At 35.5% G+C, this 13,893-nt stretch overlaps 1 protein-coding gene across 4 annotated transcripts in view; it reads right to left on the bottom strand.

Moving 5' to 3' along the window:
- Window positions 1-214: 214 nt before the first annotated feature.
- Window positions 215-13,893, bottom strand: part of LOC131737966 (solute carrier organic anion transporter family member 2B1-like) — a 32,921-nt gene continuing 19,242 nt past the window's right edge. For all 4 annotated transcript variants that reach the window (XM_059030434.1, XM_059030435.1, XM_059030436.1 and 1 more), the window contains 8 exons: window positions 12,711-12,819; window positions 11,780-11,944; window positions 9,142-9,340; window positions 8,408-8,576; window positions 6,862-7,031; window positions 6,231-6,295; window positions 4,199-4,319; window positions 215-3,724 (listed from right to left, as the gene is read on the bottom strand). In XM_059030434.1, coding sequence (XP_058886417.1) covers window positions 3,556-3,724; window positions 4,199-4,319; window positions 6,231-6,295; window positions 6,862-7,031; window positions 8,408-8,576; window positions 9,142-9,340; window positions 11,780-11,944; window positions 12,711-12,819 — 1,167 coding nt within the window. In that variant the 3' untranslated portion in view covers window positions 215-3,555. The remainder of the gene's footprint in view (window positions 3,725-4,198; window positions 4,320-6,230; window positions 6,296-6,861; window positions 7,032-8,407; window positions 8,577-9,141; window positions 9,341-11,779; window positions 11,945-12,710; window positions 12,820-13,893) is intronic.

Raw genomic sequence — 13,893 nt, 5'->3', positions numbered from 1 at the left:
GGCACTGTAGCACTTTGCTAGTGGTTGCATGGGTTGATAATGGTGTACTAAAGGCTTATGCAGTAGTAGTTTAACAAGAGGTGGGTAATAGAAAAATACAAAATGAAATAGCAAAACTAAAACTAAAATACCGAAATGCATGATATAACTCAAGAGAAAGGGAAAGGTTTTTTCAAAATGAGGTTTAAAAAAATCGAAAAACAAGATACACAAATAATATTTCTTATCTTTTTATTATTAGTATTATTACTTTTATGACTGTTAATATACGTGTGCACTTTTTTATTATTAAACAAGAAAACAGTGAAAAATATACAATGGCTCAAACAATAGGTAAAAAAAATACACTTCACATTCATTTTCCAGAAGTGGATTATCCTTCCAGTGATTAACTGCCAGTAATTGTTCTTACATCCTCACAGGGGAACACAGTTACCGTAGTTGGGAACTGTGATTCATTTCATGCAAAGAACTAACAGATCAGTGTTTGAAATTTAAAAGAGAATGACAAAACACATTTTTCTAGGGTTATTACAAAAGCAAATACAACATACAATATATACAGTAAGTACAGCTTAATGTGTTCCTACTGTTATACCCAAATAAACAGTTCAATGTTTAATGCTATTTCTTTACTTTCATACTAAACAATTTCTAGGTTGTTTTATAACTATTAATACTAAAAGTATTTACAGCTGTAAGATTCAGTTACAGTAGACAAAGCTTTGACCAATCAGCATAGATTCCGGTAGATATGTAGCTTGAGTCTGAGGATGAAAAAAGATATCCGAATAAGGGAGTAGTGATTTAGAGGGACATTTCCTTTGTCTGTTTACATTAATAATACATACCAAACACAATCTAAACTCTCAGCATTACATTTGGAAAACAAAAAAGCTTATTCGAAAAGTACTACTAACATTAGTCTAGTTAGTTTTGAAAATACTTATTGTGGTAACCTGAATGATTTCCATATATGTGTGTATTTTTTAACCTTTACTGTTTCTCGAAGTTTTAAAATATTTTCTTGATGTGGCATTCTTCTCATTTTTACTTTCTCATTTAAATTTTAGTATGTAAATACTGGCCACCATATTTTTAATGTACAAAACTAATTAAATGAAAGATTAAGAAACAGCATTGCTAGATACAGTATAAAACGTATTGCGGGATGATTAGACTGTTTGGACCAGAATCTCACTATCTGACAGAGATTCCCTCAATTGAGGTCAAACAATGCCAGGTGACCCCCAGAAAGGAGTTGCAAAGGAGGTGGTTGGGAGGAGCAGAATATTTTGTGAAAGGTGGGCTTGGTCTATAAAGTACTGGTTAGCCAATAGGGTTAACATAATGGACTAAACCTCTTCCCTAGAAATACAGAAAGCCCCCAGTGAATACCACCGTGTGGTATATCATAGACACAGAGTTGAAAAGCCACAATATCACATCATTTATGAAGGACCTGGAAGCAACAAATATTTGCCAAAAAGCAAGCAAGATGGCTGTCAGATTGAACAAGAGAGAACAATATAAATCCCGAAATTAGAGCAACAGAACTCAGAACTAGTCATAATGACTAGAAACAAAAAGAAAGAAAAAAAAACTATAAAAGGCAGGTATAGCTTTTAGTCCAAAATCTTTGGTTGTTACCTAACATGATAAGAGCCACCACAGAATTGAATACAGACATTCTGAAAACGTTTCAGATGTTAAAAATGTGTTGTGCCCTGATTTAATTCCCTAAGGGGAATTTGCTTAAATCTGAAAGCATTCAAATATATTTGTAAAATATTGTACAGCATATATCCTTAACGAAGTATCTACGTCTGTCCACTAAGCTGAACCTTTTATGCCTGAGGGATACATGGAAAAGCACTTAAAAGAATTTTGTTTTGAAACTATGTGACTGGTATAAATCACTTCATGCTGCAGAAAGACTATTAACCATAAGTAATGAAACCTGGCTAGCACAACCACCACACGTCATAGCTTGTAGGGGACCACTGCAGCAGGCATCTACTAAAACAGATGACGATCAACTCGAGACTATATCAATAATATCAATGAAAAGGAATATATATGGAAGGGATTGAAAACTTCAGATTATATCAATGAGAACCTGGGTTCTGATACACATCAGTTGAAACTAATTGTTTAGAAACTCAGGTATTCATCTTAAAGCATATAAAATTCAGCTTTAAAGGTGCATAGATACGATATCTTCATCAGGGTCAGCTGGCTCAGCAAGTCTTGATAGATAGTGCCCTTAAATGCTCAGGTTAATATATGTTTCACAGCATTAGCAGCACTCTTCTTGTAGTGACACTGTCCTGATGCTAATCAATAACTCGCCAAATGATGAGGTCCTAGTACACACCATTTGACCATATGATGACAGACAATTTTCCATTAAATCAATGTCATCCTAAAACATAAAACCATGTGCTACAGTAATAAAGAGTTAATTTATGTCACAGTGTATAAAAAGCAAATAAACTGCAAAAAATATACTAATAAAAATATACTCTACATTTAGGTGTGCTTAATTATAGTTCATTCATATTTAACTTTCATTCATCTATGCAGACACATATACAGCCCAATGTGTAAACAGGCAAAACATGCACAGTATTTGTTGATATATCCGTCTCATTCCCCAGTCTTATTAAAGCACAGCGATATATTTGTGGAAGAATATCACCAGCAACATTCCATTTCAGAAACGTCTGCAATGCAGAGAGCATCCCATTAGAGCTACATACCAGCAAAGAGAGATATATGCTGTCTGTATCTTGATTGTTGAACCAAGAGCAGCCATGATTTAGATTAAAATTGAAAAAAATGCCAAAGCTTCTATTAATAACACTATACTTTATATAAGTAAGGCTGTAGAAAAAAATACATTTCTCCTTTCAAAAAACAGGAGTTAAAACTGGAATAAACACCATATTTGCTTATCCTGTTCATGTCACGTAGTTACCTGACTTGTTTCAATTAGGAAGTAGATTTTTTAATACATTTGAACCTCAAAAAAGCATTGCACTTGAATATGGTGTCAAAGCTACTGCTTTATTATTATTATTTTATTTAGCAGTTGTCTTCATCCAAGGCGACTTACATAGACTAAGGTGTGTGAACAATGCATCAGCTGCAGAGTCACTTACAATTACATCTCACCCGAAAGACAGAGTACAAGGTGGTTAAGTGGCTGAGGTGGGATTTGAACTGGGGACCTCCTGGTTACAAACCCTTTTCTTTAACCACTGGACCACATAGCCTTACCCGTTTTTAGTTATTTTTAAACATAATAGTGAAGCATAAAAATATGACCTAATTTCATGCTCTTCCCAAATGCCTTTTTAAATGCACTTGCTTAAGTTGTTCATAGGCAATTCTTCAGGGTTGCAAGTCCTGGTTCAGACACAATGATCCAATAGTTCAATAAGATACACAGCCATCCAAAACAATTTTTTCTGTTCTATTATTTTGGGCTGGTTGGCTTCAGAGAAATTAAATCATTCTTAAATTCCAACTGTTTTCTGCTGTAAGATTTCATCACACAGAGGAGTTACTGGATTTGTCCAGAACCAGCTGCTCAGTGACTTTACACATTTCAGGATTTTTCTTCCCCTCTCGTTCTGTCTCCAGCTTTGACAGGATTATGAAAACCATCAGAAAACAGAAGAAGGCACCACATTCGAACAGGAGCTGCAGGCCGAGGTATCTGCAAGACAAATGGATTTTGTAGGTTCCTCAGATAAGCATTAATTTACAGGCAAAAGAGGATTTAACTGTATTGACACTTTCTCAGTTTTGTGTTATTTGTCCACTGCAGGGTCGGTTTTTTGTGAGTGTGTAAAAAGGAAAGGGTCTGAAAATTAAGTTTTCTTCATCATGTTTTCAGTTGACCGTGTTTAAGGATATTTAAGCAATAGGACCTGGCCCTAAAAAAAAATGGAACCATTACAACATGAACTTTTATTTTCAACCTGATTGGTCATCAAGTACGTAAAGGTCAATTACAAAAATTATTTCCACATGTATTGCTTCAGAAAGGTAAAATTCAAGTTCTTGCTGCTGACCAATCAGGTGAAAGGAAATCTTTGATACATTTTCTTTATTAATTAATAAATAAAAAATAAAAAAATCACCATCTCCAATTAACTTTTAGTATTTCCAAAAAATAGTTTTACAGTACCTTTGTCTGAAAAGATCATTGTCATAATATCTGCAGGAAGCCGTCTTGTTATATTTGGTCTCCCATGAAATACATGCCGTGTCAATAGCGCTGCCAAACAGAACCGGCCCTGGCATCCAAGCTAAAATGAAAAATACAAACCAAGTTACAACATTTACTAGTGAACTTCAAGCTGTTCTGCAAAATTGCTATGCATCTTCGGTACTGTGACAAGAATGGCTGAGTGGGTGACGTCAGACCAGAAGACAGGAACACAAACGACAGAGATGTGGAGTTTGGTTTAAGCTGAGCGCGTGATTGCGATCAGCATTTAATAAACAGAAAATAAAAGGTTTTAAACACAACCAAAAACACAGGACACGGCACTTGCGCCAAAATAAACAGGTAAACAAAACGGACTAGACAGTAAACAGACAGACAAACGAAACACGGTGAGTGAGACAGTTATTTACGTTCTTACGTTCTTACTTTCTTACTATTTACTTTCTCCTTCTCCACACTCGTTCTCCACTCACCGAACACCAACCCCCAGTGAGTGAAAACATGCAGCTTTTATGCAGTTGTACCGAGATTCGATTGCTAGTCAATCATTCAATTGGAATCTCGGTACAACTGCACGTGAATTAATTAAAGTGCAATTCCCCGTGCTCGCATATTACTTTTTACTTGCACGTGATGTGATGTGCCATCCCCGTGCCTAAATACAAATACACAATTTAAATACACGTGAAACACAGACCCGTTTATATCCCGTGTACCAATGACTATACACCAACATTTACATACAACACGTAACATATAACATACACAGGGGGGGGGGCACTTTGCCACAGTACACATGATCTTTTAAATCATAAAATAACCAGGTATTTTAATATTTCAACAAGGTTTACTTATTTAAAGACTGAGAAAAAAACGTGTTTTGTGGAATCGATCATGGTTTAGTTAATGAGTGCTTGTGATTGTAGAACTCAGTAACAAATTGCAACACAGTGTAGCCCGAAGTATTGGACATTGAATGGATTACTGCAAGTCACAACACACTTGACAAGATACAAGATTTAAAAAAAAAAAAAAAAGCAAAGCCAAAAGGATTGCATAAGCATTGTGCTGACAAAATACCTCCCTCGTCCATTTAAAATCTAACCCTAAGCATTTGCTATACAGCAGCATTTACGCCATTTTCTAAAGGGAATAACAAACGGATTATATTACAAACTGAACAAGAAATAACACTCTCAAACTTGCCTGGCAAAACAAAAAAATTGACGAGTAGCATGTCACATTATCTTAGACCAATTTGCTTGGCAGTAAACACATGGGAAAAAAAACTCATTTAAGTTTGAAACAAATGTAGCAAATACTCTTGGGTATCTCACATCTGGAACCTGTTTTGTCTAACAAAATGCAAAAATAATAGTAAAAAAAAGAATTACAAAAATATATTTATATATTTGTTCAAACATAAGTGTCTTCTCTTCCAGCTAATTTGTCAACATCTGCAGCTTAAGACTACAAATATCTTGTTTTGGCCTATTCCCTGAACGAGATTCCATGCAACATGTATTGAGGGTACAATCACTATTTGCCTTCTATTGCACTAAAATAATTTGTTTTTACATAGATGCATCTACACAATGTGAAGGTACAGATTTTCTTGTTATAGATCAGAATTGTCACATTCTTGAGTGAGACCTAATCTTTTAAAACCTCACTTATTTTTATGAAAACTGGTAAAAAACGATAATAAATGATATCCATTCAGAAAATAACATAGGAAAGCATGTGCTGTATTATCTCAAACTGCACTCAGTAGATTCTTATCCTAAATGCCACCCATCACTTATCCATGGGTGGCTTTTCGCCCTCCACTTTTCGGCCTAACTTTGGCAGAAATGATAATTTCATGCACCCCATACACAGCTGACTGTTTTACGAATCTGTCTTTCTGACATTAAAATGTTTTATTTGTGCATGAATTTGTTTTGGCATGAAATGTGATTTTTGTTACTGTAGTTTTTAAATAACTTACCAAGAACTCTCAGTATCATGAACTGAATTCCCAATGCGAGGGATTTGTCTTCTCGGGGAACTGACCTGTAGAATAAGGAAGGTGTAATCTTGTTAAAAAAAAGGTCTTGGCTATCATATAATAAGGTGCATAAGGTTTGCTGGTTCATTTAAACAAAAAATAGTGGCCATTTAAACAGCTAGTGGCATTGGGCATCCATCCAAATACATTTCAACACTGTGTAGTTTCAGACACCCTCTGTTGGAATCTACTGCTTGGTTTTGGCAAAGCAACAATATATTTGAAGGAATTACTTATTTTGTACTATTTTGTCGAAGCACTTGCCTTGAAGCCACCTGCCAGTGAAAAATACATGTGTAGCTGCTTGACAAAATGGCTAGCCTTTGTGTACAAGTGCATGGTTAAATTACTTTACATTAAGTTGCAAAACCAGCATACAAAGCCAGACACATACAGTAGGATCACTGTCACACTGGTGCCTGTACAGAATCATTTTAAATGTTCTTCTAAACACCCACTACAAGAGTGTTTGTGCTTCTTTCCCAACACATAGCTTGTCAATTTGCGGTTTGATTTCTGATAGTCCCATGTAAATATATTCCTTGATTGAACTGGATTAAAAGTACCGTACCGTAATACCATTATAAAGGAGGGAGTGTGTGAGAAAGACGCAACGAAGCCTGCCAAGGCTGATAACACCATAAAGGGTAAGAGAAGGTGGGAGCAGCTGCTGCCACATTGGCCTGGAGCAGCAGTGGCATTGGAAGGATCTGTAGAGATGCAACTGCAGTCTGTGTAGGTCTGTTGTAGGAATACAATAAATAAATCAAATATTATTATGCAAAACAATTCTGTAATCACAGTATACAACTACTGGTTCTAGATATCACTGTGCATCATTTCTGTGTAAAATGTTTGGGTTTTTTCTGACCTGTAACAATTTTATATGCTATTGTTCATTCTCCCTGCTTTGATGATATTGCACATGCTACTGAATATTCTGCTATATATTAGGAAAAGCTGGGACATTGGCAACTTTTGCACAGGGTGCTATACTTTCTAGTCATGTGTCATTACAGCTTATAGTGCTTTAAACTAGGTCTCTGAAACGTTTAGAAATGCCATACAGTTTTTTTTTTTTTTTTTAATGGATTCTCAAGCTACATTTCTGAACCACTGTTCAGGTCAGGCTTACTGGTGAGAGCTGTTAAGACCTGGTATATGCACTTCCTCATTTACACCTCAGGTCGTCAGTCTTGTACCGATTCCTCTGCGCCACTATTGCTTAAATTTTACTGAAATGCTTTTTCACTGCTATAATTGAATTGGCTTGTCAAATGGCAACTTTATTGTGGTCTTTATAAACAGGTGAGGCCATATAGTCACAAAACATTTATGCTAAGTTCTAAAAATAAAACAAAACTTGGCTGTAAAAAAGTTTCACATAAATAACTATAGAGGTTAATTTAAGAGCCCCTACTCACACCTTTGCTGTTGCTTGATAGTTATGTAACATTAGCAGTTTACAAAAAAAGGTTGCAATCTCAGCATGGTGGTAAATGCTTTGTGTATAGGGCCCTTGGTCTTTATATACAAGATACTTAACATGGGGAATACATATAGACAGGGATTCATTGTTCATTATCATCCTTCTTTACAGCTATTTTTTTACTGTGCTATATTATTATGAGTTCATTGAAGTTTATTTACAACATGAACATTACGCAAGGTTTATTTTAAACTTTAAACTTTCTTAAGAATGCAGTCATACTGCTTTTTAAACTCTAAAGGTTATCAAGGAAGAAAACGTCTTACTCTTTCATGGATGTGTGCTTGATCTGTTTATTTTCTTTTATTTAATACTTTTTCGTGTATAAAGCGAGCTGGTAAAACTAAAACGGTCAAACCTACATTGTAAACCTTTTAGAACATTCCTGTAGAATACTAAGTGGGGGGAAATATATTTAAATAAATGATAATGACAGTATATCTATTGTCATTTGCAGGCAAATACTTAACAATATATGTTTACAAATTCACTTTGCTGATTGTAAAATGGAAGCAAGTTGTTATTCTTTTGGTTATTACCCCTTTGAGCAAGATGCACAGTCAAAATAATTGGGGCCCAATTCAAGTATTGATAAACAGACAAGAGTATCAGAAACAGCTGAACTTACCAAGACTTTTGGTTCCTTGGTCTTCTCCATAGTTTCAAGGGTAACGTTTCTACAGCCAGCATGACATGGAGAACTGTACTCAACTCCGTCTGAACCACACACAGGATTGAAAGCCTCCGTCCGGCAAGAACAACTACTGATGCATTCTGGTGTATTATTATCAAGATACCTGAAACAGACATAATGAAGAAAATAATATTTCAACTTTTTTGAATATCTTTCTATTAATAACATGTTCTCTCTATGCCTGTTTAATTGTGATCTTTCAACTGGATTTAGGCAAAACCGATTCTTAAGATTCTAGTTTCCACTTGATTTGCAGATAGGAATTGTATGTTCCTTTAAATGAACAATGGGGAAATAAGGAAACTGGCATCCATATTAAGGGTGATTACTCCCAAATGCTGCTAAACAGCTTATTAAGTCCCAGTCTATAACTTAAGTAAAATGAAAACAAACTCCTGACTGAAGAAATTAAAGCAGACCACTGAATTAAAACAGCAATAGTAATACTGTATTAGAAATTGTGACACTGACAGTTTTGAATAACTATACAGTATGGCTGGATCCAGATAAGCCAATGAAACTTTACCAGATAGCAAAATACTAAAGTATAAAATTAGCAACCAGTTGTGGAATGCATGCTTGGGTTCTAATTAATAAAACAGTGTTCTATGAGTTCTATGCTAATAAAACAGTGCTTGACTTGATTAAATTGCAGTAACATATTTTACCCATTTGAATATTCAGTATTGAGTCCAGCAACTTTCTGAGTGGAGCATCCAATGAAGAGCAAAGGGGTGGCCAACAAAACGCAGATAAAAAGTGAAACTGTACTCATCAAAGCTGCGCGCTTCAGTGACATATGCAGCCTCTTCATGATTGCACCACCAGTGACAATTCCCACAACAGCTATGGGGATATTTACACCTCCTGACAAAAGGGAGAAAAAAAGAGATAGGTGTAATTATAACTGAAGTGCACTGTTTATAGTATGAGTCGTCACATATAGTGTTTAATTATTTAAAAATTTCAGATTTCACTTTTGTTTTTGACGCTGGTCTGCAAATAGCAAACTATTATGGTAACATGCACCAGCCCCAGAAATGGACTGTCACTGTTCTATACAAGCATACAGTCCTCCACTATCACTGGTTTGTAGATAGGGTGCAGGAGAAGTGAAGTGGTGGTGGCAGTGAACACAGACTGCTTCAAAAGAATCTCTTCTGCACATTCCACGTTTTTTCAATTGACACCTCCTTGATAATTAACATGTGCAACACCTGCTATTGCTCAAAATAAGTGGAAATAAAATGTCTCAAAATACAAATTTCAGAAGCCCCTGTAAGTATATATTTGCATGTAGTTACGTTCTTTACTTCTGTACTAACTTTCTTTTGTTCTTCATTTGTGATCATACAAGTACACATAACATAATGATGGGTTTTTGAGATGCAAAAAAAGAAATTGCTGGGTGTAGTTTAAAAAGGAAATACTTTTTTTATCACTGCTTACCAGGGCCGGATTAAAGAATGCAGGGGCCCTACGATAACCTATATTTTGGGGGCCCTGTGCATGGTGAATGGTGTTATGGGCATACATAGAACACAAAATAATGCAATATGGATCACAGACATAAAAAAAGCTTCAGTCTCAGGCAGTAAAGTACAACAGCATTAGCAAGTGCATAATATAACATCCACTGGGGTTAATGGGTAAGTGGTTTTGTTAGTTTACCAGAAAGTCCAGCATCTATTATTAAGGCCCTGTAAAAATCGCAGTTTTTTTTTTTTTTTTTTTTCATTCACGATAGTGTCACGGTGTAAAGATTTGTTATTCGCAGAATGTGCACTATTTTATAAATTATGTGTAGAGATATTTTTAAAACAGCAGATAGAGAGAAGAATGCACTGACATCATCAAAATCAACTTTTGGGCATTTGTGCGGGTATTACATTTGGATATATTTTGCATGGTTTTAAAGTCTTAACGACATTTTCAAGCAAAATACTAAGCTATACCTTAGTGTTTACATCACTGTTGCTAAACATTTTAACAATAACACGCATCAATATCTGCGGCTATGACAGACATTGCATTATGGGTAACTTATGTTTCGCTCATGCCCGGTAACAAAGGAGATACTGATACAAAATATATAGGAAAGAGTGGAAGTCTGATGGTGAAGTAAACGTAGCGAGAGTTCTCTCAGATGTCATTTCTTAACAATGACAGTTGAAATAGAATGGGACTAAAACTGCTGTCAAATACATACTCCACATTTGATTTAGACTGCAAAGAAACAACCGAACGTTAGCCTAATTTATAGCAGGCCTCCTCCACAGCTGCTGGCAAAGTTTGATGTGTAACAGCTAATGCAAACCATTTCAAGGTGACTGCACGTGTACATAGTTTAACTGAAGTTTAAAAGACTTAAACATTTCAGTTCATAAAGGACCTTTTCTTTAAATTGTTTGTACATACATTCTTAGATATACAGTATATCCTCCTCAAACAGACCAGTAATGAGATTTCAAGTAGGTTAGATTTTTTTATGTTTTAAATTATTGGTGTATAAGATAAATTATAATAGGGAAAGTAATTGTATTTTTTTAATTTATAATATCTGTGTAGCTTTACTAGTCGCTTAACCCTGGTTACAAAACATTTGTTTTTTTCTTTGAAGACCTTTGCTTATGCAGTTCCAAATGCACTGAGTAGCTACACAGTGTGTGTGTGTGTGTTTGTGCACTGATGAGTTCTGATCATTTTAATACCTTAAGATAAAAATGTAGCAAGAAACTGAAAAATACCATGTTTATTGGATTACTTTTAGAGCTTGTTTAGGCAACATAACATTGGGCTACTTTTGGGCTGGTATTTGGTTGACTTTGGGTTACAAATGAATTTTAATTTCTGGCAACCCTGGATGTACAAAAGATCTGCACTGCAGACACATTTTTAGACTTTTTAGAGACATCCATTTTCTTGTTTACAGTGTGTAGTATTTTAATTTCCCACCTAGATTCAGTGTTGCTAAATCTCACAAGCAAAACAAAAAACGGCACTGCCTTTCAAAAGAAGCCCAAAAGCCCAGCCCATTTCAGAAGGAAAGGAGTGGAGGTGTTTTTTTGGTATTATACATTAGCACGGAGCTGCTTGCGTGAGAGACTCAGAGCAGGTATGCTGTAATTGAGAAGGAATGCCTAGCCATCATAAAAGAAAAAAATGAACCGAAAGCAAGCTTCTGTACGCCTCTCTTCCTGTGATTTTGGGCCCGGCCGACCACATGCAGTTTTTGTAAAATGTCCCAACACTGACGACCTTGCGTGGGCCCCAATTCGTATAGGTTAATTCGGCCCAGCTGCTTACCAATCAATAAGTTTGCAAAAGATGCTGTGACAGTAAATTGCCTTTCCAGAAACTTGGCCATGAATGTAGCTAGTCCAGCAACCATAGCAGACAAATTAACTTCAGCCAATACCACCAGTAGAAAAATGGGGCTCCTCAAGGTCCTCAGCAAAATTCTAGGGAAACCTGTAGATAAAGATCAAATGCAAGGTGACAAACTGCCTTATATAGGTCGGATATTTTTTTAGACTAATTTACGTCAAGGGATTGATGAGTCAAACACCAGAGTGTTCTGTCCAGTTATAGATTTTGCTTCCATTTCTCTTAAATATAGTAACTTAAACCGGAATCATCAAAGCAATAAAACCAGACCAAAAGTCAGAATACTGATCCTGGTGCCAACGTGGAGTAGCTCCGTCCTGAACATAAAAACAACATACTGTAGAGATCATAATCCTTATCTTTACATTAACATCAGAATCATTATCCTTTACATGACAGTAGTTAGCTTTATGTTTTTTTTTTCTCTTTTTTAAAAGCTTTGAAATAAAGGACAATGAGAATGGCCTGAAAAATCAAAGTTTATGACGCTTCCATATTTATACTTAATTATGTGTATGACTGTGCCCTAGTTTTGGTTTTAATCCAGGCCAATATTGCTTAAAGTGATGACATGTCTTAAGTGCACCCGTATTCAATATAATTACTGTATACCAAAAAGTCTACTGTATACCATAATTATTATTTATTTCTTAGCAGACGCCCTTATTTTTACATACAATTACCCATTTAGAGTCCAGAGCCCTAACCACTACTCCACACTGCTGCCCCTAATAGTCTTACATCTATTAAAAGTCGTGTATTCTACTTAAAGAACCTTATTGGAATCATCCACATACTGGTTTAGATTTCTTCACACCAAGTCAAATATGATTTTTGCTAAGTAACTTACTTTTGATGAATTCCAACAGAGTGAGGTCTTTTAGTAAATCTGCCTTAGTTTTCCCATCTTTCATTAGTCCTTTCTTTGTTTTATTTTCAGATGTTCTCAATTCATTTCCCTGAATGAATAAATAAGATAAATTACAAAAAAACTATAATAATAATAATAATATCCATGTGCTTTGTTTTAGTTTTAGATTCAAGCAGCACTTAAAGCATTTAAGAAGCCACTCCAACCTGGAACTGACATCTTTTACTGAAACAGCTTCAAAATAAACACACTCTACCATTCCAAATCATGACCTAATAATAACAAAACTCTACACATAAAAAGTAGGTTAAATAATTACAAAGTGCATGAACAGTACCCTTACAAGAACTTTAAAAATACAATTACCCTATAAACACACTAGAAGACGGACCTGCAGTAGAGTATCCGTGTATATTGCATATTACTGTATTGCCATGAAAGTGTCAGATATGAACATGTAATATAGTAACACTCTACCAATGTTTCACACTGTTGTAGCTATCCTTCTGCTGCCATTGTCCCCTAGTACAGGACCTGTAAGAAAATATATCTGCACTATGACTGTGTCATCACACAAAATGCCCCTAAAGCTCTCGTGCACTCCCTTAAAAAGTGGGAAGTCTACTAAGACGCCCTCCTCATTATTTTTGGTAGGTGTTCAACTGGCTACTAATATGGTAATTGTATAGATGGAAGGTAGAAAAAGAAAACAGTGGCATAAATGAATAGGAAAATACAATATTAGATGAGCCAGAAAAAGTGAGTGTTGTGAATGAATGAAATTAATAAAAAAAAAAAAAAAGAAAAAGTACATCCGTGTACATTGCAAAAAAAACATCATTCTGATTTCAAACAACTGAATCAAGGAAGTTCTGTCATTTGGTAGCAGTAAAAGGAATTAGCCTTCCCCCAGAGTTTAAAATATGGCAGTTCTGAGGAGAAAAGTACCTCCTCAAAAGTTGAATGTATTGCTTCCTGATGGAGATAGGATTTTGCCTTAAAGGGCCAGGAGCCCAGTTGTACATGCTGTTTTCTTTCCTTCTTTAGAACTGAAATTGCACAAGACATGGTAATAGCCTGGAACCTCTTCTTTGTGACGGATTTCCCATGAGAGTCCATTTCCCTTTGAATCTGTGATGTAGCTTGCTTGTCAAGCAATTCC

The sequence above is a fragment of the Acipenser ruthenus genome, chromosome 9 (genome assembly GCF_902713425.1).
Source record: "Acipenser ruthenus chromosome 9, fAciRut3.2 maternal haplotype, whole genome shotgun sequence".
Lineage (NCBI taxonomy): Eukaryota > Metazoa > Chordata > Actinopteri > Acipenseriformes > Acipenseridae > Acipenser > Acipenser ruthenus.
Note: the sequence above shows the minus strand (reverse complement) of the source record. Positions and strands in the feature narration are given on the sequence as shown.